General features: G+C 27.5%; 7 protein-coding genes across 12 annotated transcripts; 5 read left to right on the top strand and 2 right to left on the bottom strand.

Moving 5' to 3' along the window:
• Positions 1 to 156: 156 nt before the first annotated feature.
• Positions 157 to 11,075, bottom strand: LOC114882971 (transcription factor IIIB 90 kDa subunit). 3 transcript variants are annotated; one of them, XM_029200223.2, is made up of 15 exons: positions 10,983 to 11,075; positions 10,573 to 10,786; positions 10,395 to 10,479; positions 10,168 to 10,304; positions 9,988 to 10,092; positions 2,485 to 2,634; positions 2,301 to 2,394; positions 2,098 to 2,230; positions 1,925 to 2,021; positions 1,645 to 1,797; positions 1,468 to 1,553; positions 1,157 to 1,394; positions 874 to 1,048; positions 600 to 769; positions 157 to 507 (listed from the first exon to the last, which is right to left on the bottom strand). In XM_029200223.2, the coding sequence occupies exons 2-15, from the start codon at positions 10,784 to 10,786 to the stop codon at positions 371 to 373; spliced, it is 1,974 nt and encodes a 657-aa protein (XP_029056056.1). In that variant the 5' UTR covers positions 10,983 to 11,075; the 3' UTR covers positions 157 to 370. The 3 variants fall into 3 exon arrangements, with proteins under 3 accessions (XP_029056056.1, XP_029056057.1, XP_029056058.1); XM_029200224.2 differs by having other exon boundaries at positions 157 to 504; XM_029200225.2 differs by having other exon boundaries at positions 1,645 to 1,794.
• LOC114882978 (BTB/POZ domain-containing protein 6-B-like) lies at positions 2,857 to 8,670 on the top strand. Of its 3 annotated transcripts, none has more exons than XM_029200236.2 (7): positions 2,857 to 3,126; positions 4,413 to 4,697; positions 4,781 to 4,928; positions 5,003 to 5,219; positions 6,442 to 6,628; positions 6,694 to 6,872; positions 6,959 to 8,670. In XM_029200236.2, exons 1-7 carry the CDS (start codon positions 3,030 to 3,032, stop codon positions 7,421 to 7,423), a joined length of 1,578 nt encoding a protein of 525 aa, XP_029056069.1. In that variant the 5' UTR covers positions 2,857 to 3,029; the 3' UTR covers positions 7,424 to 8,670. The 3 variants fall into 3 exon arrangements, with proteins under 3 accessions (XP_029056069.1, XP_029056071.1, XP_029056070.1); XM_029200238.2 differs by lacking the exon at positions 2,857 to 3,126 and adding an exon at positions 3,666 to 3,974; XM_029200237.2 differs by lacking the exon at positions 2,857 to 3,126 and adding an exon at positions 3,666 to 3,983.
• Positions 11,076 to 11,232: 157 nt separating the features above from the next.
• On the top strand, positions 11,233 to 14,062 carry LOC114882979 (tubulin gamma-2 chain). Its single transcript, XM_029200239.2, has 9 exons — positions 11,233 to 11,299; positions 11,858 to 12,101; positions 12,289 to 12,491; positions 12,598 to 12,744; positions 12,815 to 12,951; positions 13,023 to 13,329; positions 13,407 to 13,538; positions 13,609 to 13,791; positions 13,859 to 14,062. The coding sequence occupies exons 2-9, from the start codon at positions 12,053 to 12,055 to the stop codon at positions 14,060 to 14,062; spliced, it is 1,362 nt and encodes a 453-aa protein (XP_029056072.1). The 5' UTR covers positions 11,233 to 11,299; positions 11,858 to 12,052.
• A 144-nt stretch (positions 14,063 to 14,206) lies between these two features.
• On the bottom strand, positions 14,207 to 15,667 carry LOC114882980 (tRNA (adenine(58)-N(1))-methyltransferase catalytic subunit TRMT61A). The gene is made up of 4 exons (XM_029200240.2): positions 15,198 to 15,667; positions 14,796 to 15,068; positions 14,547 to 14,716; positions 14,207 to 14,380 (listed from the first exon to the last, which is right to left on the bottom strand). The coding sequence occupies exons 1-4, from the start codon at positions 15,550 to 15,552 to the stop codon at positions 14,207 to 14,209; spliced, it is 972 nt and encodes a 323-aa protein (XP_029056073.1). The 5' UTR covers positions 15,553 to 15,667.
• Positions 15,668 to 15,807: 140 nt separating this feature from the next.
• LOC114882976 (protein jagunal) lies at positions 15,808 to 17,235 on the top strand. Its single transcript, XM_029200231.2, has 4 exons — positions 15,808 to 16,092; positions 16,281 to 16,422; positions 16,598 to 16,813; positions 16,900 to 17,235. Exons 1-4 carry the CDS (start codon positions 16,001 to 16,003, stop codon positions 17,026 to 17,028), a joined length of 579 nt encoding a protein of 192 aa, XP_029056064.1. The 5' UTR covers positions 15,808 to 16,000; the 3' UTR covers positions 17,029 to 17,235.
• Positions 17,236 to 17,594: 359 nt separating this feature from the next.
• On the top strand, positions 17,595 to 20,014 carry LOC114882957 (ATP synthase subunit gamma, mitochondrial). Its single transcript, XM_029200153.2, has 3 exons — positions 17,595 to 17,702; positions 18,701 to 19,251; positions 19,334 to 20,014. The coding sequence occupies exons 2-3, from the start codon at positions 18,722 to 18,724 to the stop codon at positions 19,698 to 19,700; spliced, it is 897 nt and encodes a 298-aa protein (XP_029055986.1). The 5' UTR covers positions 17,595 to 17,702; positions 18,701 to 18,721; the 3' UTR covers positions 19,701 to 20,014.
• A 407-nt stretch (positions 20,015 to 20,421) lies between these two features.
• LOC114883005 (inositol polyphosphate 5-phosphatase OCRL) lies at positions 20,422 to 25,546 on the top strand. Of its 2 annotated transcripts, none has more exons than XM_029200286.2 (19): positions 20,422 to 20,688; positions 20,972 to 21,113; positions 21,188 to 21,368; positions 21,472 to 21,606; positions 21,679 to 21,794; positions 21,918 to 22,060; positions 22,135 to 22,308; positions 22,404 to 22,566; positions 22,654 to 22,832; positions 22,910 to 23,131; positions 23,230 to 23,365; positions 23,444 to 23,623; positions 23,686 to 23,782; positions 23,846 to 23,983; positions 24,051 to 24,148; positions 24,228 to 24,405; positions 24,473 to 24,600; positions 24,680 to 24,791; positions 24,861 to 25,546. In XM_029200286.2, exons 2-19 carry the CDS (start codon positions 21,048 to 21,050, stop codon positions 24,986 to 24,988), a joined length of 2,574 nt encoding a protein of 857 aa, XP_029056119.2. In that variant the 5' UTR covers positions 20,422 to 20,688; positions 20,972 to 21,047; the 3' UTR covers positions 24,989 to 25,546. The 2 variants fall into 2 exon arrangements, with proteins under 2 accessions (XP_029056119.2, XP_029056118.2); XM_029200285.2 differs by having other exon boundaries at positions 20,422 to 20,693.
• Positions 25,547 to 25,596: the final 50 nt, after the last annotated feature.

Below are 25,596 nucleotides of genomic sequence, written 5' to 3'. Positions count from 1 at the left end.
CGGTATAAATTTTGTGGCGATCTTTTTAAACTGTTATTATATAGAAAGCGTTTTGTCTCGAAATCTATTAGATTCGTCAGTTAGTCACTGTTTTGAGTATCCGGGTGAGTCATGTAAGCATTAGGTATAATCATTGCCTAAAGAAAATTCGCAAAATAACAAAAATTATATAATTTATAATAACAGCCGACTTCATTAACTAATTACAATATTTTACTCCTTCTTTTTGTTGAAACAAAGGGTTTATATTATATTACATTTTTCAAATGAAACATTAAACATAATAAATGTTTTCTTTTTATACACAGTCTTTTTTATTAAGCGCTAATGTAATTAGCATAAATAGTAGTATAAAAAAAATTATAAACAGCTAATAATCTTCTTCATCATATCCATATCCAAAATCATTCTCATCTTCTGATCCATGTCGCCCAAGCATTTGTCCGACAGTCATTTCTGTAGGATCAGCTTCAACCTCTTCGTCAATATAGTCATCAGTTTCATCTACTTTATAAAAAGAAGTATTTATTACAAATTTCTTAATTTAAAAAACAAAGAAATAATTAATTCAACAGCGTATGTCTACGGTAAATATTTACCCATATCACAGGCATTTATTTTTGGTAATGTTGGTTCTACCAAATTAGTTTCTATTTCAACAGGCTTCTGTTCATTTTCTTCCTTTGTTTCTTTTATCTGAATTTTAACTTTAACTGAATGAGATTTTCTGACTGTTGTTATAGTTGGTTTATCTTGTAATTTCGGCAGACTAGAAACATTAGATTTACAAATACATAAAAGGAATTGTTTATATCATACTTATAATAAAACATTAAATAATGGAAAGATAATCATTGCTATTGTAATACTAACACTTTGCTGGAACTTGCAGCATTATCTATATCTACTCTGGGTGATTCAACTGGTTCTTCTATTTTTTGTTGTTCTTTGTTTAAAGTAGTTAAACTAACATTTAAACTTTTTAATACTTCATAATTAATTTTCGACGAAATCTTCTTCTCTTGTAACATTTTCTCAATTGCTTCTCCTATTAAAATGAACACAAAAAATAAATATAAAAGGCTAATTATGTTCATGTTTCAATGAACTGTGTAAAATTAAAATATTATTACAGTAAAAATATGGATAATATTACCTGCACTATTTGCTGGTGCCTGTGTTTTATTACGTTTAGTACTTCGTCGTCTTTTTTTCTCAGGTTTACCCTCTTCTTTTTCTTTTTGTCGTTTTTCTTCTCTCTCTTTTTGTTGCTCTAAATACTCAGCATTTACTTTATTCCACAAATTATGTTTAAACTGTGCCTCCTTTTCCGACATGATATAACTATCTAATTCTTCATCATCCAGGTCAGCGATATCAATCTCGCCCGTGTCCTAAAGTAATAAATATTTATAAATATTACATGCAATATAATAAATAATAGAGAAACAACATAATCCGACTTGCATTTTCATAAGTTGCGTTTGTTTGCCCGTTCGTTTCATTTTCTCGATCATTTGCCGATATTAGTCCCATGGAAGCAATGTTTGGACCTACGAATAATTACATATGTATCTCATGAATCCTACAGTACAACTACTTTAATATAATAATATAGCAACAAAAAATTGTTTTAACAATTACCGAGCCCAGTAATCAATCGGTTATTAGTGTTATTCAAATTAGATTCTTGAACTTCACTATCAGGATCATCCGCATCTTCCACGTAACTTTTTATTACATTTAAATTACTCTCTCTTACGAACCTCTCAGTGTCCTCCCTTTCTAAGCAAACTGCTAAAAATTAAATATATTTTATAATAAGTTTTCTATAGTTAATGGATTGAAATATTATTTTTATAGATATTCAGAATGTTATATCATTTGAGAAATCAAAATATTTCAATTGAACAATTATAATTACCATCTTTTCGTTTTCTTGTTTTTCCTACACTATGCTCTTCCAGCTGTTTATCAATCTCGGCTTGCAATTCATTTATTTCTGTATATATATTTTCCAACTATAAAGTGAAATATTAAATTTTATCTCATTAGAATAATTCTATAAGCTGAATTTATTACAATATAAAATTGTACCTTCTGTAACCGTTCTCTATCCTTTTTCCGGGCAGCTTTAAATGCCGGGGGATCCTGTTCCTCTTCCAAATCGACCGTCATAAATTCTTCGAGAGTTAACGCGCTCGAAGGTGTATCTCCAAATTCTATAAGCCTATAAATTTTCATAAATATAATTTGTTACAAATTTCACTAAAAAATAAATTTATCCAAAAATAATTTACCTTTTGCGTAACGTCGATTCGTGTACCTTTACGATTTTTATAATATCAGCAGGCGACCTGTTGAACTCGTGTAATCGAGCAGCCATCAATAAGGCTAATTTTAAAAAAAATTGTTTTTTATTCAATACCAACGCATAACTTCTCTACAAAATTTTATTTAATATGTAATCATTTTTTATTATACCAGCTCCACATAATCCTGATGGCCTACGTCCGCTGTGAATACTATCTCTTTTCATCCTTTGAACTACTCGCAAAGCCGTCATAGACACTTCATGAGTTTTCTCACCGAATTCTAGCTTATTTGCAAACCTCAGAATATACAAGCATGGATCTGCAATAAAAATCATTAAAAATATAAGAAATTTAAACTTCAGTATATTAGATACAATTCGATAATCATTTGTTATATCATTGCGGGAGCTGAGAATATCTAACGATAAGTATAACATTTGCTAATTATAAAAAATATATATTTCTAAAAATTTTAAGTTAATTTGTGAATTGGATTCTTTACGCAAAAATGCAATCCAATGCGTACACTGCGCAGCTCAAAAGTTGGCTTTTTAAGGGACACCCGATATATGGACGCGTGTGCCCTAAGTTGTCTATCGACCGATGTACAAATCTAACCAGCGCCCGTCTGACATGGCGCCCATGTAACTGAAATCCAAAATCATTTTGTATTGAAACTTAAGAAAAAACGAGCATTAAGTTAAAAAAGTGATAATGGCAATGTCAAATCTTTATTCCAAAATATCAACGAAGCCGATGAAACGCTTTCAAGACAACGTTACAGTCAAGCAGACTAATCCATGGTTAAATGGTGAGATAACTATTATGAATATAAATAGGTATACGTATTTCTAATACTTAATACGACTCGTAAATCTTTTGGATCAAATAGACAAAAATTTATCTTATTCTTCATCTGTCTAATAACCCTTAAATAGGGTTACTTTTTTTATAATGTTTATTTCGACTTCGTACAATTAATCATAAATTTCAATTTTTAATCACCTTCGCGCAGTATTTAATTTGAAAGTATGTACATTTATTATATACGATTTTTGCTTAATATTGTTAGCAGTCAAGAATACATAAAATTATACAGAAATAAACACACGTTACATTATATTTAATTTTAATATGATTATCTATGATGATTTTATGTTACAAAATATTATATCCATATAAATTCATTGTATTTAAAGTACGTAACGTTAGGCATAGTTTTATGTCAAATTCATTTTATATTATAAATAAATAAAAGTCAATGTTTAATTAAATGAAAATTTGTAAATAATGGAAAATGTGTGATACATGTCATGAATGAATTAATACATAAATGTATATATACATGTGTGTGTGCACGCGTGTATGTATGCACATTTATTTAGTACATGTATCACGTGTATCCGAAACGCCTACGAAACCACACGAATGAAAGCGAAATAAACCGAACTTTGTATCATTCGAGGATTTGCCATAGTTAAATTTTGCTTAAGATGTTACATTACACATGTACTTATATATGGATACGTTTGTATTTGTAATACTTAAAACCGAACAATTTTTGAAGCTACGGTGACAAAAATTATTTACCATGTTGTATTAACAAAAAAGACTTTACTTAAAGATATTTTTAAAATTGTGAAATGATGTATTCTAACGGTAAAATTGGTAATTTTTACATGCATTTATTTTGATTGAACTGTCACTAAAAAGCTGATAAATTACACGATGCCTTAAAATGACGATAAATAAAGCAGAAACCATATAAAAGCAAAATGTGATGGATCACAAAACAAGAAAAACAAACTTATTTATAAATCTCAAATCGTTACATGTTATTTTCATGTATAACCTTTTTCGTAGTATCGAAGAAAATACATATATATTTTTGTTATTAAAACAATTCAATTAATAGTAAAATTAGTATGTTAATAATTAAATACCTACATTCTTGTCGACAACTTTTAAATAATAACATTATAAAGTTATAATAAAAAACATAATCGAAATACTGCTTTTAATTGTTATTAAATTCTTTATATTTTCAATTATTTGAATCTAATTGACTATAAATTTTTACTATTACACATGTTTTAGCGGAATCACCAATCACTGTATCAGATTCACCACCTACAGTAAGCCCACTTTTTACTTCTTCTATTGTATTACAACGTGAGGGAACTATAAATCAACCTCTTAGTGCACCTGCATCACCTTTGTCTTCCTTGTCATCTCCTATAACTCAATTAAATTTGTCATCACCTGAAGACTGTACACAAGATCCTAATTGGCAAGCAACAAAGCCTACAGTTCGTGAACGAAATGCTGCCATGTTTAACAATCACTTAATGGCTGATATTATATTTATTGTTGGTAGTCCAGGTAATTACAGAAAATTGCTAAAAGCAATCTGTTATATAATATGTATGAAATTGAATAATATTGTATATTATTATTTAATATAGGTCATACACAAACTATACCAGCACATAAGTATGTTTTAGCTACTGGTAGTTCTGTATTTTATGCAATGTTTTATGGTGGATTGGCAGAAAATAAAAGAGATATAGAAGTACCTGATGTAGAGCCAGCTGCTTTTCTTGCTCTACTGAGGTAAATATTTTCATTCTTATTTCTGTACAACCATTAATGTAAATTATAACATTTAACAAGTTATTTTCTTTCAGGTATATGTATTGTGACGAAGTACAGTTAGAAGCTGATACAGTTCTGGCAACACTTTATGTTGCTAAAAAATACATAGTCCCTCATCTAGCAAGGGCATGTGTTAATTATTTAGAAACAAGTTTAACAGCAAAGAATGCATGTTTATTATTAAGTCAATCGCGTTTATTTGAGGAACCAGATCTCATGCAACGTTGCTGGGAAGTTATAGATGCTCAAGTAAGTTTAAATAAAAAAATGTTAAAATCTTTCACTTTGAATGATAATTTAGATATAACACTAAACACTAGATCACATTTATTCATTGATGCTATTGAACATACTGTAAGGTTTCATTCTTGTGGAGATATTTGTTTAAACAACAAATTAAAAGCTCAGCAAGAAAAGCTTGCTCGTATAACCGCAAAAAGTAATGATAAAAATTATACAAATGTTAAAAATAGACTTTCGGTAATGTCACATTGTTTTAGCTTATCTGAAAACAATTGTTGTTCGAAATTTAATAATAAACGATTGTCGCTCTCATTGTTTCGAACACGAAGCGAGCCTTATTTTGCAGATAATAAGTTAGACATTGAAGTAACCCAAAATGTAACTTATGAAGACAATTTTACAGATGAATATGAACACAGTAAAAATAATTATAGTGATTTTCCTAAATAGCATCTAGTATTAATGCTACGATTTATTTTGAATACTAAAATGTTTTTAAAACGAAATTGCTTATTTGTTTTTAGATTTATTTGATTAAAATGTTTTAGAACTAACTAATATACGTTATAAAAATGTTCTTTTATTTTTTATTTTAAAAACGCATTTTTACAAAGAAAAAACTAATAAGCAATTTTATATAGAGAAATAGAAACAAGATAGTTTAATGCAACTTGTGTATAAAATTATATTTATTTGTTTAATTTAATTTATAAATGTGTATGTGTATTATACACTAATATCTATAAAAAATTTATTTGTAATAAGTATAATTAAATTGAATACATTTTTTAAAACATGAACTAGTTTTTATATAATAAAAATAATAGTACTTTTAATGCAAATACATAAAACATGTTCTTCTAAGTATATCAACCTTGAAACAATTCATTAGATAGTAAAACATTTTTGTATAACAAATGTTAAAGTTAATAAGGGTTTTAATTATATTGAAAGAAGTTTTGTTCAATACTGTTTTGTGTAAAAATTTTTAATTGAAAAGAAAGTTAATTAAGTAAGCTTCTCAGAAGAAATAAAATATTAAATCTAAAGAAGTGTTCAGTTCTATGTAAAATATATTTTCATTTTTTCAAATTAATATATCATTTAGATTATATAGAAAGCTGTTAACATAAACTAATAAAGCATAATTATAGTTCAGTATGTGTTTAAAGTATTTTCATTAAACATACTAATTATTGGTACGTATACAAAATTTAATGTAATGCAGGCAGAAATGGCATTAAGATCAGATGGTTTTGTGGATATTGATATTCATACCCTTGAATCAGTGCTTTCTCGTGAAACATTAAACTGTAAAGAAATTCACATATGGGATGCTGCATTAAGATGGGCTACTGCTGAATGTATTAGACAAGAACTTGAACCAACAGCAACAAATCAAAGACGATTATTAGGTAAATACTATCAATAGATTTTTATAAATATAAATCTAGTACTGTTAATGTTTATTTCATTCTAGGTTCTGCTTTATATTTAATTAGACTTCCTGCTATGAATTTGGAAGAATTTGCCAATAGTGCTGCTCAGACTGGAATTTTAACGCAACAAGAAACAATTGATGTTTTCTTGCATTTCACTGCTAGTAATAAGCCCCAGCTTTGTTTTCCTACCAAACCTCGACAGGGCTTAAAAACACAGGTAAATGTTATTAAGTAAATAAGAATAATACAATTTTTTTAACTTTAGTATAAATCAAGACTAAAATAATTAACATATTTTTACAGGTGTGTCATAGGTTTCAATCATGTGCATATAGATCAAATCAATGGCGTTATAGAGGCAGATGTGATTCAATTCAGTTTAGTGTTGACAAAAGAATTTTTGTTGTTGGTTTTGGACTCTATGGAAGTTCATCTGGTGCCGCTGATTATAATGTTAGAATTGAACTGAAAAGATTAGGATGCGTTTTATCTGAAAATAGTACTAAATTCTTCTCTGATGGTTCAAGTAGCACGTTTCATGTATATTTTGAAAATCCAATTCAGATAGAACCAGAATACTTTTATACAGCTAGTGTGATATTAGATGGAGGGGAGTTAAGTTACTTCGGACAAGAAGGCATGTCAGAGATCACGGTTGGTAACGTGAATTTTCAATTTCAATGCAGTTCAGAAAGTACGAATGGTACCGGTGTACAAGGAGGGCAAATACCTGAATTAATTTTTTATGGACCACCGGTAGATGACTGACGGAAATTTATGACAGAGATAATGGTTTAATGGTGGTGCCCAAAAATGTGTACCTTGGAATTAATCAAGGTTTTGTGTGATTGTTGTTTTAAGTACTACTTTTAAATGAATGACTAAAGTTGTGTAACAGGTGCACTCTTAAATTTCAATATGCATTTAAAATTTTGTATAGTATTTTAATGAATACGTTGTAAAAACAAAATAATTTCGTTTAATTTGCTTTATCTTTTTAAATTATGGTTTTATTTATTCAAGTTAAATTATAAAAATGATTTACATTATTGCATTACTTAATTGCAAAGAGTAATACCAAATTTTCACCGTTTCAAGAATTTTAGTACAAATTATTTCGTAAGAATATATTTTCCTAAAACAAAACTAGAAATGTATAAATACAGAAATTAATATTTGTTTTTATACTACCATATTTTAAAATACAATCTTATAAAACATTGTACTACTTCAAAAATAAGAAAATATAAATTCTATTTAACATGAAATTTAAATTTAAACGAATAAAATAATTTTCTTCTCTAAATAATAACTTCTTTGAAAGAGTGCATCTTTTATCTTCTACAACACATTCAAATTTTGTTTGAAAGAAATTTACTTTTCTCACACAACTTAAATACATGAAAAGTCATTTGTAAATATACAAGCAAAGTTTTATGAGAATATTTGTTAGTAAATTTTAAGAGAACAAAAATGTAAAAATAGTCTTTAAAATAATAGGAAACGAGAAAGTTGATAAGTGCTATTTGAAAGAATTTACTATCTTTCAAATTACTGTTGAATAATAATATTTAAAAAAGAAGTAAATGAAGTTCAATTAATTTGAAAAATATTGTTATTATGACTAATTAATTTAATTAGAAAATACTTTTATAATCTTTACATTACAATTCTGCTTCAGATCAAAGTAATTTAAACACGATTTAGTTAATATTTTATCGAGTAGAATACTAATTTCAAAGCATTCAACAGTCATTAAGCACTTAAAGCAAGTTTGAAATGTATTATGTTTGAAACTGCCTATTTACTGCAATGTAAGTTTTACATCTTAATATCACCATTTGTTTTTGTTTTTTTTTTTTTTTAATTTTATTGGTGAAGAATGAGACATATTATGCTCATTTTTTTAAACTTGTTGCTTTCTTAAAAAACAACATATAATCATAAATCACACGAATGGTATTAAGTTATTTGAAAAATGTACTGTTAAATTATTAAATTCTTAAGATAAAAGACATTTCTGTATATATTATAAATATCATAATAATACTTCACATAAATATTCTATAATATTTCAATTATATTTATATAATTTTATAATTTACTACATTCTTATAAAAAATTAAAAAAAGAGTATACTAGTATAATTTCAAAGACAAATAAGCATATACTAAATAAATATAACTATTATATTTTCTTTTTGTAATGAATATTATTGTATCTAGAAAAGCCATAGAACCTGGCGCCAAAGTTTACATTATGAAATAGTCAATACTGGTTAAAAAAGTACAACGGATTATATCAATATAATAATAAAATGTACAAAATAATGCCTTCCTATTATTAGTATATCCATCTGGTGCCAAAAAGGGACAAATAAATTTTAAAAGCATCTTCATAATGAATTTTAGATTGGCATTAAAAACAGATTAAACATTAACTTTCGAACGGCAGAAATGTACAACGATGTTTGAACCGTGACACACTGAGATTTTGAAATAAAAAGCTCATATATTAAAAAAAATAATATCTAAGGAAATAGTCTGAACAGATCTGTCTCATATATTCATGTTGCTACCTCAGTGATTCACTGCCCGAGGGATAATTATGAAATTCAATAAAAATATCTATGGACTCAGTGAACAATTATTAACTTGAATTTTTTAAGTTAAACTACAATTGAAAAATTATAGTAGAATATTTTTAACAATGTAACGTAACATACAGGAAACACAACTGAAGATTTCCATATAAGCAATAAGTGAAAATAAATATTAAAAAAACTCATTTGGAGTATAGTAGTAGTATTTTTATGTGTTAAGCTAAAATTCTTTAAATACCATAATTATTAATAGTGTAATAAAGTAGGATAATTAGAGTTTCAAACAGTAGCTAGTATGATTGTTAACAAACTGGAGGCACAAATGCTGTATATAATATTTAATAACATTTTAAATATAAAAAGTACACTTAGCAAATTTTTACATTTTATATGTTTTCCAATGTATCATTTACTGTAATAATATAATTAATGAATTCTTCTATATTTAATTTCACCAAAAATGATTGTAGTGATAATTATTTGTAATGAAAAAAATTTGTTGAATAAAGAAGTTTATGTATAAAAAAATTAAGTAAATTAGTATGGTAATTATGAAATTAAATTTCTTTATTCCTATTTTCCATAATCTTAAAAATGGTAATTATTGATATATTCATTATTTGCTCAATTTGAAAACTGATTTCAATTTACTTTCATTCATTCTTATTAAAATAATGGTAACATGAAATATTTTATATCATGCAAATTTTAAACAGGTAAAAATGCTTACCTACTGAAGGAATGTTGATGCAAAGAGCTTGTGTAAACCGCAAATACGTCCGTCCCAATTCATGAACACAAATTTGAAGAACATCGCTAATGTCAATAAGCATATCTAATTAATTAGTTAAGTAAATAAATCAACAATAAATAATATCTTTCTACTATTTTATGAAGATGTAAAGGATACGTGCAGTGCCTTCTGTACGGCAAGTAATATAAACACAAGCTGCATGATTATGCGCTTGCTTTCTTCCGCGGGTCAAATGTCGGTTTAGGGCCATTTTATAAAAATTCATGGATGTATCAATACAGTGTTGATTCAAACTAATAACAAAAACATAAATCAAATTTCTTGTTAATTATATTATAAAAGACTAATAATTTATGAAATATATTATGAAAAAAATTATGTACCGTAACTGCATACATAAATGAGTTATTCCTTTCCTTGCATTTTGTAATGTAATTCCTCTTGATTCTTTTCCATTGATATGATAAGCTGTAAACAGTAAAAATAAAAAATTTACTTTATAAACTCAAAAAAGTACATAGTAATTATGATATCCTCATTCATTCTTTTAAAATTACATACTTGCTCCAAATTCTGTAGCTCCTCCAGTACTGTCATTAGCAACAAATTGACCGAGCACCATCATATTTCCAGATGGTGTCTCTTTAAATGCTGTTTCACTAACAATAAGTTGATCTTCCAAAACAAAACCACATTCTGTACAGACAGCATCTCCTCGAGCTGGATCTGTTTCAATTTCCGTGGATCCACAATTTCGACACTTACTTCCAGACATCTATCAAAAATGAATAAATCATAATCTTGAAAAAAAGATTTTGTTCTACTCAATAAACCTAATGTAAGTATATTTATATGTGTAGACACTACATAAACATGCAATATTAAAAATACCTTTCAAATTATTAAGCATTATAATAATATAAAATTAATTACAGTATCATGATAAAAAATGAATCATGTTTTCAAATTACCTTTGTAATACTTGTATATATTTACTGTAAATTATATCAATAAAGTTGTTATTATGACATACTGAAACTTGCTATTTAAATTGTTGTATTAAACAATTATGATACGACAGCTAAATAATATTTTATTATACTTTGTTTTATATAAAAGTACGTAAAATTACTGTAATTATAAGTTTGACTTTTATCTATACAACGAAATAATTTTAATAGGTTATGATAAAAACATTCATCGCGCGACAAATATCTGCTATGCATAGCAGTTAAGTATGCGTACGAGAAATACAGAATACAAGCACATGTGTTCAGTACTTTGTAAGGTAGATTGTTTATTACATTACAAATGTATTTTACAGTGTAGCCTTCAATTTTCATTTACAACTTTCAAAAGATACAACAATAAATCATGATGAAAATTTACTTAAATCAAAATAAGAGAACAATGTGAATTATATCAAACTGTTGTCAATGGAGAAAAATTATTATAATGATATGTTTTAATGAACGAAATTTAATATTTAATAATAGGATTTGAAACTTGATTCTCACAAATTCGATAAATACTATAATCTTTATTTTGTATACAGTATTTTTAATAATTAATCCATATCGAATTCCTAATTTTGCCGCGATTAACAGTTTTGCTATTGATAATTGCCTTTTTTCATTAGACCTTTAAATATTTGAAATAATTTTAAAACGAATCAGTAGCTGATCGTGTTTATTTGTTAGTTAACAATAAGTTACAAAAATCATGAAAATCTTACTTATATACATTTTTGAATTTTGTGAAAATTTCAACATTGAAACGCTAACGTGTAAAGCAGCACCATCTACAACCAAACATAATAATTGTTTTATATATAATTCTTTTTCAGTTTGGTGTTATATATCCATTATTTATATCGAACTTATTTCATAAATGCAAAGAAAATTGTAATTTGATCTGTTGTCAAAATGTCTATGATAATATGAAATGTAAAATGTTAATCAAACTGAAACTACATCCCGCGTAAAATTAAAGTCAAGTGATTGTAAATTATCCTCAGGAGAAAGTAAATAGCAAATTCAAAATGCCTTGTGAAGTGATAACTTTACAACTTGGCCAGTGTGGCAATCAAAGTAAGCAATTATAATTAATATTTATATTAAAATGTCAGTTTGTCCTAACATTACTGATTTACAAATGTAATCAAATACTTTTTTTTTATATCCTTTTAATGTTGTCCTTTCACTGTTGTACTTTTTAAATGCAATCTTTAATTCTTCGGTTTGTTTTTTAATTTACTTGCTTATTTCTTATTTTTAGTTGGTTTTGAATTTTGGAAGAAATTGTGTGCAGAACATGGTATTAGTCCAGAGGGTATTTTGGAAGATTATGCAGTTGATGGAACAGATAGAAAAGATGTATTCTTTTATCAATCAGATGATGAGCATTATATACCAAGAGCAGTATTATTAGATTTAGAACCCAGAGTAATTCATACGATTATGAATTCTCAATACTCAAAGGTAATAGTAAGATAATATTTTAACTATTGAATTATTAATATGTTTAATTAGTTTTATCAGTATTATACATTTATACATTAAATAATATATCGAATTTACTTTCCAGTTATATAATCCAGAGAATATATTTTTATCAAAACATGGAGGTGGTGCTGGAAACAATTGGGCATCTGGTTATCATCAAGGAGAGAAACTCCAAGAAGAAATTTTTGATATTTTAGATAGAGAAGCTGATGGAAGTGATAGTTTAGAAGTAAGATTATTTATGTTTCAACTAAGACTATACCTAATTTAGATTTTTATTATATTATTTATATTTACAGGGATTTGTACTGTGCCATTCTATTGCAGGTGGTACAGGTTCTGGTATGGGTTCATTTATGCTTGAATCTCTAGCAGATAGATTTCCAAAAAAATTAATTGAAACATATAGTGTTTTTCCAAACCAAGATGAAATAAGGTATTTATCTACAATATATTATTGTATCACAGTAATTATAAAGATAATTACAACAACAAAATTTGTTTCAGTGATGTAGTAGTGCAACCATACAATTCTTTATTAACACTGAAGAGGCTAACACAATGTGCTGATTGTGTTGTTGTTTTAGATAATACAGCTCTTAATAGAATAGCTTCAGATAGACTTCATATTCAAAATCCTAGCTTTACACAAATCAATAAACTTGTATCCACAATAATGTCTGTTAGCACTACGACGCTTCGATATCCTTCTTACATGAACAATGACTTAGTTGGTTTAATTGCTCCATTAATTCCAACACCACGTTTACATTTCCTTATGACAGGATATACTCCACTTACTACAGATCAAGAAGTAAGTATCCAATTGTTAAATACAAAATATTAATTTTTTTCTATATTTTTAAAGTATGATTTGTTGTAATTAAACAGGGCGCTTCTGTAAGAAAAACTTCTGTATTGGATGTAATGAGACGTTTATTGCAACCAAAAAATATGATGGTTTCTACAGCATTGGATAGAAATGCATCTCATTGTTACATATCTATTTTGAATATAATTCAGGCAAGTTTTATGTCATTTATAGTAAAAAATGTAGAGGTCATTACTGAAGTGTATATACAATATTTCACAGGGAGAGGTAGATCCAACACAAGTTCACAAATCATTACAAAGAATTAGAGAAAGAAAATTAGCACAGTTCATACCTTGGGGTCCTGCTAGTATACAAGTAGCTCTTTCAAGAAAGTCCCCCTATATACAAAGTACACATAGAGTTTCTGGTTTAATGTTAGCCAATCATACTAACATATCATCGGTAAGTTAAAATCTTTTTTATATCAAGAATATATACAATTATTTTACCAATATATTATATATTTCAGTTATTTGACCGCGCTCTACAACAATACGATAAATTGCGGAAACGGGAAGCATTCTTGGAACAGTTTCGTAAAGAAAAAATGTTTGAAGACAATTTAGACGAATTAGACAATTCCAGAGAAGTTGTTGAATACTTGGTAAAAGAATACCAAGCAGCTACCAGAGTCGATTATTTATCTTGGAATCCTAACAAAGCAGACGTATAAAATTTTTAATAAGATTATTGCATATACCAGTAGCAACATAATGTTTAATGATCGTTTACTAAGTTGGTCTCATTGTCACAGATTTTTTTTGTGTTTCATGAAATTGTATTGTTTGAAATCGATTTACCATATTTTTAAATTTATTCAGTCTTTGGACTCTAAATTTAGATCTGTTTTTCGCGCATAAACTGGAGGTAGCGTAGCAATTGTAATAAATCCTGTATGACCAGGTAAAGAATGAGCATGCGTGACTGTAAGAAGTTTTGTTTGTTCTTGCTTTTCATTTTCATTTTTTTGTGCCATATCTTTGTTTACATGCTAAAATAATGTTCAAAGATTCAGATTAGAATTATAAAGTTTTAATATTACTTTAGAAGCTAGAACTGAATGCATGCCATATTATAATACTTATAATATTTTTTTATTAAAATCAAATAAAAAATGATACTTAATATAAAAAATTAATTTGATTCTTTTTACAAACCTCATGTTTTAAACACTCTAAATCCAATATAGGGAGGTTCTTGTATTGTACATTCATTTCTCTTTGTAAACATTCATATGTTTTCAATTCAATGAATCCAATTGATGTCAATTTTTCACAAGTTCGTTGAACTTGTTCAATACAAGGAGAAAAAGAGCAAAGTTTCCCACCTAACAATAAAAATAAAATTGTTTAAATATTTGCAAAGGAAAATCATAAATAATGTACAAAATAAAAATTAATTTGTACCTGATTCTTTTAAAGCACATAATGCACGCTCAATTGCCAACCATGGATGTGGAAGATCCAAAAAAATTGCATCTGCTTTGTTTCTTAATTGTTCTCCAAATCCTTCCATACATACATCTTTGTGATTTAAAGTTACAAATTTACTTAGACCATGTTTTTCAAATTCTATTTTTGCAACATTTACACGTTGTTCATGAAAATCAAATGTATAGAGATGGCCATGAGGACGAATTGCTCTAATAAGTGCATGTGAAAGAGAGCCACTTCCAGTGCCTAAACAAACAAAATATAAAAACCAAAAAATACTAAATAATATAATACAACTTAGGATTATATCATATTTACATTAAAACAAAGCATTTAAATATCTTAAAAAATACTTGATAATAACATTTATTAAACCTGTCTCAATAATTATGCTTCCTGGTGCCAAATCCATTAAATATATAATAAGACTTATGTCAGGGCTATAGATAATTTGAGTTCTATGAGGGACTGTTAATGTCCAAAGTTCTGGTGTTGGTTGTAATACATATCCCCATCCACGTGAAAGTTGAACCTTAGTACCATACTTCTGTCCAACGAGGGAAAAAACTTTGAGAGCCCCATATATTGTTTGAAAAACATTATCAACCATTTGACCTTTTTTACTGAGAATTTTTTGTGTTATTTCTAATGAATGCATATTACTAGGTCCTAAATATAAAATTACTACATCTCCTTCTTCAATCATTTCTTTTACTTTGTTGAAACTCATTCTACTAAAAGAAAATATTTCTCTTTTCTTTATAATATTTTACAATATTTATTGTTATATTTCATAGTATTATATTATTGTCATTAATCCATATTTTTGTCTTGTTATATACAATTTATAATTGCATACTTTAAAATATCACTGTAAATAGTACTGTAGGATTCAGTATTGTATAATATTCTAAGGTTATGTTACTTTGCAGTATGTACACCGACCTAAATATTTTGTCAAATGAAAACGTGACCTAATAAAAGTGACATATTTGCAGAGATCCGTGACCCATGAGGACACTGACAGGGCTTCTGAAAGTTTAAAAATAGTTAAATAGTTGGTAATGAAGTACCGAATATCTTATCTTAAATTACAGCTCCAAAATTGTTTGTTTATAAACTTCTGTTACTAAAATAAAAAAGTGATTTACATATTTTAGTCACAATAATTTTGAAATATGGCTTCAAAAGTAACTCTGTCCCAAGCTTTGGGTACAGATGGAAGTGACTTTAATCATAGACAAAAAATTGCTAGTCACTATCAAATCAGGTAATTAAAAGAATACAAGAAAACACATTGATGAGTTTTGTATTTTTATTTTTTTTTCCCAATTAAAGGTTATTGAATTCTAATCACCATGGTATTTTTAAAGTGTAGTTTTTGAAGATAATCATTAAAAATAAATCTTAAACATCTGTCATTTATTTGTTATGAAGTTTAATATGTATTTATTTTAGTGCAACAAATAAATCAAGACTGAAATATTGCATATTTTTTCACTATCTTCTTTTCTTCGTTATGCTTGCCAAGTTATCAGCTGATATTTTAGATCATTTGGACGTATTCATTTTAGAAATTGAAGAATTACAAGTACCTCAGGTAAATTAAAAACACACATTTCCATATGTGTGCAAATGTACATACGACAATTAAACATTAGTTAATTTGAAGCAAAAACTTTGTGTATTTTATTATAAATTGAATGTAAAAAAAAAAAGAAAAATTTAATGTCTTATATGAGTAGAATTATTAATTAATGTTTTTTTCATAATAGCCTCTTTGGTGGGAATACATCTGGTGTGCAAGTTTAATGTTGAGCTTTCTTGCATTATCTGCTATTAAAAGAAACAAAATTAAAACATTACGACAGTATATGATAGGTATCATTTTATTAGGATATGGTCCATTATTGTATGCAGTCATATATTATTTTAAGGATGTTTGGAAATACTTAACTATTGGCAAATCAGATGAAATTCACTTTTGGCAGGTATGAACTCGTAAACAAAATACAACAGTTTATATATGGATAATTATAGTACTGTGTTTAAAATTGACAAACATCAAATCTTTTAGGGCTTACCATATGGGTTATTATGGTATGCATTTATTCTCTTGGCTTCTCAAGTTCATACATTTTCTTTGTACTTCTCTTGGAATCTTTTAGTAGCATGGAAAACACGAGGAAGTAAAAAAGCAGATTAATTCAAGTACAGAATCTATAAAAATTTATGCATATCTGTGAATATTGTCAATTATGTATATTTTCGTTTGTAATAAACAGATATATATACATATTATTTAAAAAAACCTTGTAATTGTGGAAATATTTCTGATAACATGTAAATATGTGTATATATATATGTGTGTACTTAGTACGTTGTATAAATATACATATTTTGTTTAATGAAACATGTATTATAAAACAAATATTTTCATTTCAGTGAAGTAAAAATTTTATTAAATTTAACAATATGATTAATTATAATATAGAATTCATATTAAGAATAAATTATCATAAAAATATTTACAATACAGATTATAAATAGTCCCATACAAAAGGAAAAAACAAATAAATATATAGTAAATTTTTGGTTTTCTTAAACATTTTCTGCCAAGATGACATTTTTGCCATTTTTTAAAATCGGAACAGTTTATACATAACTGTAAAATTAAAACACTATGATACTTTTTGTATAAGATAAATTCCCTAGCATATCTTGGTTCATAGAGGGCCTATTGATCGTTTTCCATAGACTATACATATAATACATACATGGTTATTGCTTTTGCCTGTATGGGACTTCGTGTCCTGTGATCATTCCTGTCCCATTTGACACAGTTTATTCGTTTTTTATCATATTTTTCTAAGTTGTGCGGTGAGTTCTGTTTATTATAATAGATAGGAAATAAACTTCTTACTTTATTAATATGTAACATAATGAATAACTAATATGTTACAAAACGAATTCGCTATAAATCTGACTGAACAGTATCGGTATCCATCATTGTGATTATATAAATGATATAATCCAATGAACTTAACAGTACCTTATATTAGTCAGTTATAATATATTAAAATTGTAATTGTACTGGTATTGTTTAATTGTTTTTGTGCTTTGTAAACTTCATATATGATAAATTTGAAATAATACTGTTAATAATGAAAAATCAATGAGACAGATGAGTGTATGCCAAAAAATAATATAACAATTTCAATGTCTTTGTATTATAGAATACAACAGAATAAATTGTTAATCTGTGAGAAAGAAAGGAATAAGGTTTTTTTTAAACTAAAACTATATTTAATATGAATTTTCATACATTAATAATAAAGGAAATATATTTTATCATTCTGTATGATTAATTTGTAATTTTACTAACATGTGTCTTATATAATTTGTTTTATTTTTCCAAAATTCGAATTGCTATGTTGGTAAGTTAAAGATGTTATTTATGTTTGATTTATTAATTATAATTAGTATTTATTTTACTTTAATTTTATATAGAGTTGAATATCCTATGTTGTAATTTAAATTAAGTTTATTTGAAGCAGTTTAAAATCTCTTTGAAATAAAGTTCTATTATTTATTGTATTAAAATGTATATGTATGTAAGATTTTTAAGTATATACTAATAAATCATGTATAAATCACAAAATGTGTATAACAGTACATATAGTAGTTGAGATAATTACCAATATGTTGAAATAGTTTTCCAAATATATAATATAAAAGTAGTTTTTAAGGAGGATTTGTAAGTCATGTCTATCTATCTACATATTTTTGAAGTATTAGTAGATCATTGAAATTGTAAAGAATAATTTGTATAATTTATAAGTTTAGTCATAACTATATATTTTTATATACTTTTTCAGGGATAATATTCAACTGAAAAAATGTTCTCTAATCGTGTGACAACCATTCTGCGCCTTGCTGCACAACAGCAGCAACAACAGCAGCAACGTGGTATGGCTACCCTTAAAGCTATCTCCATAAGATTGAAGTCTGTCAAAAATATTCAAAAAATCACTCAATCAATGAAGATGGTGTCTGCTGCTAAATATAGTAGAGCAGAACGCGATTTGAAACAAGCTCGTCCACTTGGTGTTGGTACAAAAATGTTTTACGAACAAGCTGAAATTCAAGCACCGCCAGAAGAACCAAAAAAGCTTGTGATAGCAGTAACGAGCGATCGTGGATTGTGTGGTGCTGTACATACCGGAGTTTCTCGTAATATTAGAGATGCTCTGTTAGCCGACGCTAATGAACGTGAAAATACAAAAATTGTATGCATTGGTGAAAAATCAAAAGCGATATTATCGCGTATATTTGCCAACAATATACTTTTCGTTGCATCCGAAGTCGGTCGTAAGCCACCTACTTTTAATGATGCTGCTAAAGTTGCAATTGAGGTTTTAAATAGTGGGTATGTCGTTTATTCAATATTCTAAATATTATCATGAAAAGTTCATTATATTATTTGTCTAATGTTATCATATAATTTATAGGTATACTTTTGGTTCTGGCCGTATTGTGTACAATAAATTCAAATCTGTAGTATCATATGCTGTTGATCAACTGCCTCTCTTTGATAAAAATGCAGTAGCTACTGCACCAAAACTATCTGTATATGATTCTCTTGATGAAAACGTAGTTCAAAGCTATCTAGAATTTTCGTTAGCTTCTTTGTTATACTATTCTATGAAGGAAGGTGCTTGCAGTGAACAGTCCAGTCGTATGACAGCCATGGACAATGCTAGCAAGAATGCAGGAGAAATGATAGATAAATTGACCTTAACGTTCAATCGTACCCGACAAGCTGTAATTACTAGGGAATTGATTGAAATTATTTCTGGTGCCGCTGCTTTGGAGTAAAATGATACATAACATTGTTGGAAAAATTAATACACAATAGTGTTGGAATATAGTTCAGAAGGATATTATATCATTTGGAAAACCATCATATACTTTTCTGGAAAAGGAATCAAAGCATGATTATTTGTGACAAATAATTAAATGTTTCAAAATACAGCACTATTTATAAATGCAACTACAAAATAAACTGTTTAAAATATTACAAAAACGTATTATTTGTTAAAATTGTAGTTACTACTGCCAGATAATAAACTAAATCATTCTGTTAACTTTTGTATTTGCTAACATAATAAAATTATAAAATATTTAATATATCCATGTATTGAAATATTATTAAATATTTAGGATTTAGTAGATATCTCTCCATGACGTGGTATGGAGTTACTAAAGGTTTTATTATGAAGCCTTCATTTGGCATACAAATTGGAAAGAATAATTAGGAATTTGATCTTTGTGCTATCTCTTTAAAAGAAGCGATAACTACTCGATAATTTATCGATCGATTTTCCCAAACTAAATGAACCGATAGCGCCATCTATAGAAATACGGCGGAAACTACTCGACAATTTACCGATCGATTTTTCAAAACTAGATAGTAGGCGGTAAAATGTAAAAATAAACACTATTACCTCGTTGACATCCAAAAACAGACTGACGCGCCCCAACGTGAAGTGGACAGTTATATTCTTCGCTCTTATCCTAGTGATTTTATCGAGAATGTAGTGTCAGTCCCTAATAAGTTAAAACGAGGACTATTTGTCCATGTGTAAAAGAATGCACTATAGATAATAGTTGTCTTTGACATACACGAATGAAATAAATTTAATCATGCCTAATATCAATTGCAATAGTCTGTCATTTTTATTCTTTTAGTGGCGAATTCATTCATTTAATATAAATTAATTGTTGAGGATGTTTTAATAAAAATCAATGATGAATGAGTCAGTCATGACAAATACACTCGTAATTTATTTGTAGTACTGATAAAGTAAGGTAATATTATATAGAAGTGAAAAAAGGCATTTAATAGCGAAGACTTACCAATTTGAACAGTATTAGTTTTATAAAATTTCTGTTATATTCAGTGTTTAAGTTATTCTAATCTACTATTATTGATATAAACAAGCAAGTACAACGTTTTTGATTATTGTTCATATGGATAATAATTACAAATAAGTGTTACAGTAGCAAGCATTGTAATAGTATCCTGTAAAACAATATGTTATAATTGAACATATGAACTAACATATGTATTTATTGATATTTTATAGTTTACATGAGCATTGGTTACATGACATAAAGATCTCATATAAAGTATATTGAAAAATATATCATTTACTAATAAACATGTCATCAGCAGAGCAATCAGTGATTGTACAATCAAAATTTGTTTCTGGAGAGACTGTAATAATTGTATCCTTTTAATCAAAATCAGTCTTATTATTAATACATGCTTAATGGTTGTAAATCCTTAACTGTACATGAAGGCAATCGAAGCTTCATTGATACAAGGCTGGGTTAAAGCTGCAAGAATTGTAGCACTTCTGAACAAAGGAACAACCCATGCATTGGTCATTTTAATTACCTCTAGAACACCTCCACAAGTTTATAGTGATCTTACAATAGAAAGGATATTACCTATTGATCAAGATTTCAAATGCAATATAAGTATGTAATAAGCATGATAAATAACTATTCGTAGTTGTGACTTATTATAAAATTAGTATTATAACAATGATATTTAACATTTAATAAATATTATTTATTCAAGATACAAATGAAAAACAACAGGATACTCTTGATGTTTATCTTAATGTTACATCAAGGAAATTGCACCTAGTATTTGAAATGAGACCTGGAGTAGAAACAAGTTCTTTAGTATCTGAAATATTTAGAGCTATAGAAGGTAAATATGAATTGCCATTTTTGGTTTTGCTTTACATTTATAGTTAATACGTATACTTTTTAATGATTTTAGTATATCAAAAAACAAAAAATTCAGCATCAGAATTTTTGTGGATACAAAAATTAACAGGAAGTACACGTAATTTAAATTCCAACAATAATGAAGATGTACAAGACAATACTGATCCTGTTAGTACATATTATATATTACTTTTATGTGTGTATAAAACATGTGTATGCATGCGCGAATGTTTGTATCTGTGTATGTATGTGTATAAAACTAATAGTAATATTTGGAAATATCTTTTATAGTTAGTAGATTTGGAAAGTCCAGTTTTAGTTGTCACAAGACGTAGTATTGCTTCTGGTAAGTCTCCTGTGGCTGCTAGAGAATCAGCAGTACGGTATCAAATGGCATGCAAGGAGGATGATTATACATACAGCAAAACATTCCGGTTCGTTTTCTCTTATGTAGAAAATACATCTAACTTTCCCGATTTTTGTATTTTTTACATGAATTTTATTACAGCGTATTTATCGGTACATGGAATGTAAATGGTCAACCACCAAATAATATTACATTACATGATTGGTTAAGTTATGATAAATCACCTCCAGATATATATGCAGTTGGATTTCAAGAATTAGATTTAACTAAGGAAGCATTTCTTTTCAATGACACTCCAAGAGAAGAAGAATGGAGGTATCAAATTTACAACGACATATGCGTGAATCTTAAATTATTATTAAGAAACATTCAATAATATTCCTATATCATCATTACTCTTATATTTATAGACAAGTTGTAGCAAAATCTCTTCATCCAGATGGTGTATACGAACAAGTAGCCATAGTAAGATTAGTGGGCATGATGTTGATTATATATGCATTACATAGTCACATGCCGTATATAAAACATGTATCAGTTGATACAGTGGGCACTGGTATTATGGGTAAAATGGTAATACTTTAAGTTTTTAAATTATAATAAGGAAGCCAAATAGCCAATACAACAATTACATTAATAATTTATTTTTAATAATAACAGGGTAACAAGGGTGGAGTGGCAGTAAGTTGTTCTATTCATAATACATCTATTTGCTTTGTTAATGCTCATTTGGCAGCACATTGCGAGGAATATGAAAGGAGAAATCAAGATTATGCAGATATATGTACACGGTTATCTTTCTCAAAATATGTTCCACCAAAAAATTTTAAAGATCATGAGTAAGTAATGTAACCATGTATTTTGTTAGAATATATTCCTATAAAAGTATTTGTAACAAACAAAATTTTAAATGCAGCCAGATCTATTGGCTAGGAGACTTGAATTATCGAATAACAGAAATGGACGTTGCAGTAGCTAAAGAGCACATAGACGTTGAAAATTATGTTCCTGTCTTAGCTCTAGATCAACTCGGTCAACAACGACGATTAGGTCGTGTTTTACAAGGGTTTCATGAAGCAGAAATAAAATTTAAACCAACGTATAAATATGATCCAGGAACTGATAATTGGGATTCAAGGTCAATTATATCAATAATCTATGTTGTTTCAATTGAGTAAAATTTATACAGATTTATGTTAGGAATGTTCATATAATATAAATATATATTAATTATAGTGAAAAGAGCAGAGCACCGGCATGGTGTGATCGTATCTTATGGAAAGGAGAAGCAATCACATCAATTGATTATAGAAGTCACCCTGAACTAAAAATTTCTGATCATAAGCCAGTCAGTGCAATTTTTGATTCCCAGGTAGATAAAAATATTTTAATTCGATAATTGAATGACCATACATTATTGAGTTTAATTTTTTATAACAATTGTATATAGATCAGAATCATTGACATAGCAAAGTATCGTAAAATTCACGAAGAAGTGATGAAAAAACTTGATAAATTAGAAAATGAATTTTTACCTCAAGTGATGGTGGATACAACAGAAATCATATTTGACACTTTGAAATTCCTTGAACCTAGTAGTAAAGAACTTATTATCGCTAATACTGGTCAGGTAAGTCGGTTTGCAATAAATTTATCTATAAATTTTGCACATAATAATTATGTGATTTATAGGTGCCAGTTCAATTTGAATTCATAAAGAAATTGGGCGATACTAGTTATTGCAAAGATTGGTTAGATATAGAACCCTATAAAGGTTTTATAAAACCAGGTACATTTCTTTCTTTCTCAAAAATAAATTAACTATATCATAATTCTGCTTATCACATTTTAGGAGAAAAATGTGACACTAGATTTGAAATATACGTCGACAAAAGATCGGCATGTAAATTAAATTCTGGAGAAGATAAATTATACGATATTTTAATTTTACATCTTGAAGGAGGAAAGGATATATTTATCACTGTAACAGGTAACATTTTATATTTATAGTGTACTTACGAAAATAATATATAAATTGCATCGATTCGCTTTCTCAGGCACTTACGAAAGAAGTTGTTTCGGATCGTCAATGGAAGCTTTAGTTCATATTCCAGTACCCATTAGAGAAATACCTATTGGTAGATTAATGGAACTCGTTAGTATACATTACTGAAATACAAATAAAAAGTAAAATATTAGTAAAAGTATCGGTATTTAATCTCGTTGCATCACAGGAAAATAATAAAAATCTTTCCCAAGAACCTTACCCTGTTCCAAAAGAAGTATGGTTCTTAGTAGATAGATTGTATCGCCATGGCATAAAAACGGCAGGACTGTTTGAAACACCAGGACTTCATAGTGAAATTATAGCCATAAGGGATTGGTTGGACAATTGGAGTCAAGATCCAATGCGTATCCTACTTTAAATTTAAAATTTAAACAATTACAAATAAATTTTGTTTCCTTAACTTTTGTAAAGCTGGTAGCGTGCACTCTGTTGCAGAAGCATTGCTTTTACTTTTAGAGTCAACAGCTGAACCTTTGATTCCATATAATCTGCATACTGTGTGTTTAAATACAGTTACTAATTATTTACAATGTAAACAGGTACATGAAGTAATATTTTCTGCAAACAATAATGCTATACATATACGCGTTTCTCAACATTATTTTAACTTGTTTACAGATTGTAATGCAGCTTCCAGAAATAAGGAGAACAGTATTTGTTTATATATGTTACTTTTTACAAGAATTATTAAATCATACCCAAGACAACGAATTAGATGCCAAAACCCTCGGTAGGTCTTTAAATATCTTAATTATTTATTACAACGATCAACAAATTTATATATTGATTTATATTGTAGCAACACTGTTTGGATCAGTTTTTTTAAGAGATCCTCCAAGAAGTAGAGGTGACCGGGATAGAAGGAAAGCTTTATTTGTTTATCACTTTTTAGTTAATGATCAAAGTGACTTTATTCTAGGTCGATAGTAATATTTAGAATTAAAAGAACTTACTCATTAAATAAAATGCAACTAATATAAGTTTTAAAAAAAGTAGAATATTTCACTTGTTTTATTTAGCTGAAAGTAATAATATGCTTAGTATCATATTAAAAAAAATATTTTGCAATATTTAGTATTTCTATAATAGTACTTAATGGCGTAAAAAAAAATTTTATAACGGTATAATGCACGTAAAGTAACTTGCCAGTCTAAAAAAACGTGCTAACTAAAGACTTCGCGTGCCACAGTGAAATACTCGTAATTAGATAATAAGAAAAAAAACCAAGCTACAATTCCATCTAGTCTCTATAGTCTGAAAAGACTAAATAGGTATTATGTAAATTTATTCATAAAAGAAATTGTTCTTTGATTAAGTTAATTTTATATTACTTTAAAATTATTATTACTGTTTAGAATTACTGTTTAATGTATGATTATTTGAACGTCTACTCAGGTTCAATATGTATGACCGTAATGTATTGGAAACGTGTTAACTTTTGTATCAAAATTTTATTAAAAAATACATATAAAATGTGATAAATAAGGCAGTTTATAACATTTTATTCCCAGCAACAAATTGTAACAATTTATGAA

Source organism: Osmia bicornis, chromosome 2 (assembly GCF_907164935.1).
Source record: "Osmia bicornis bicornis chromosome 2, iOsmBic2.1, whole genome shotgun sequence".
NCBI classification, from domain to species: domain Eukaryota; kingdom Metazoa; phylum Arthropoda; class Insecta; order Hymenoptera; family Megachilidae; genus Osmia; species Osmia bicornis.
Note: the sequence above shows the minus strand (reverse complement) of the source record. Positions and strands in the feature narration are given on the sequence as shown.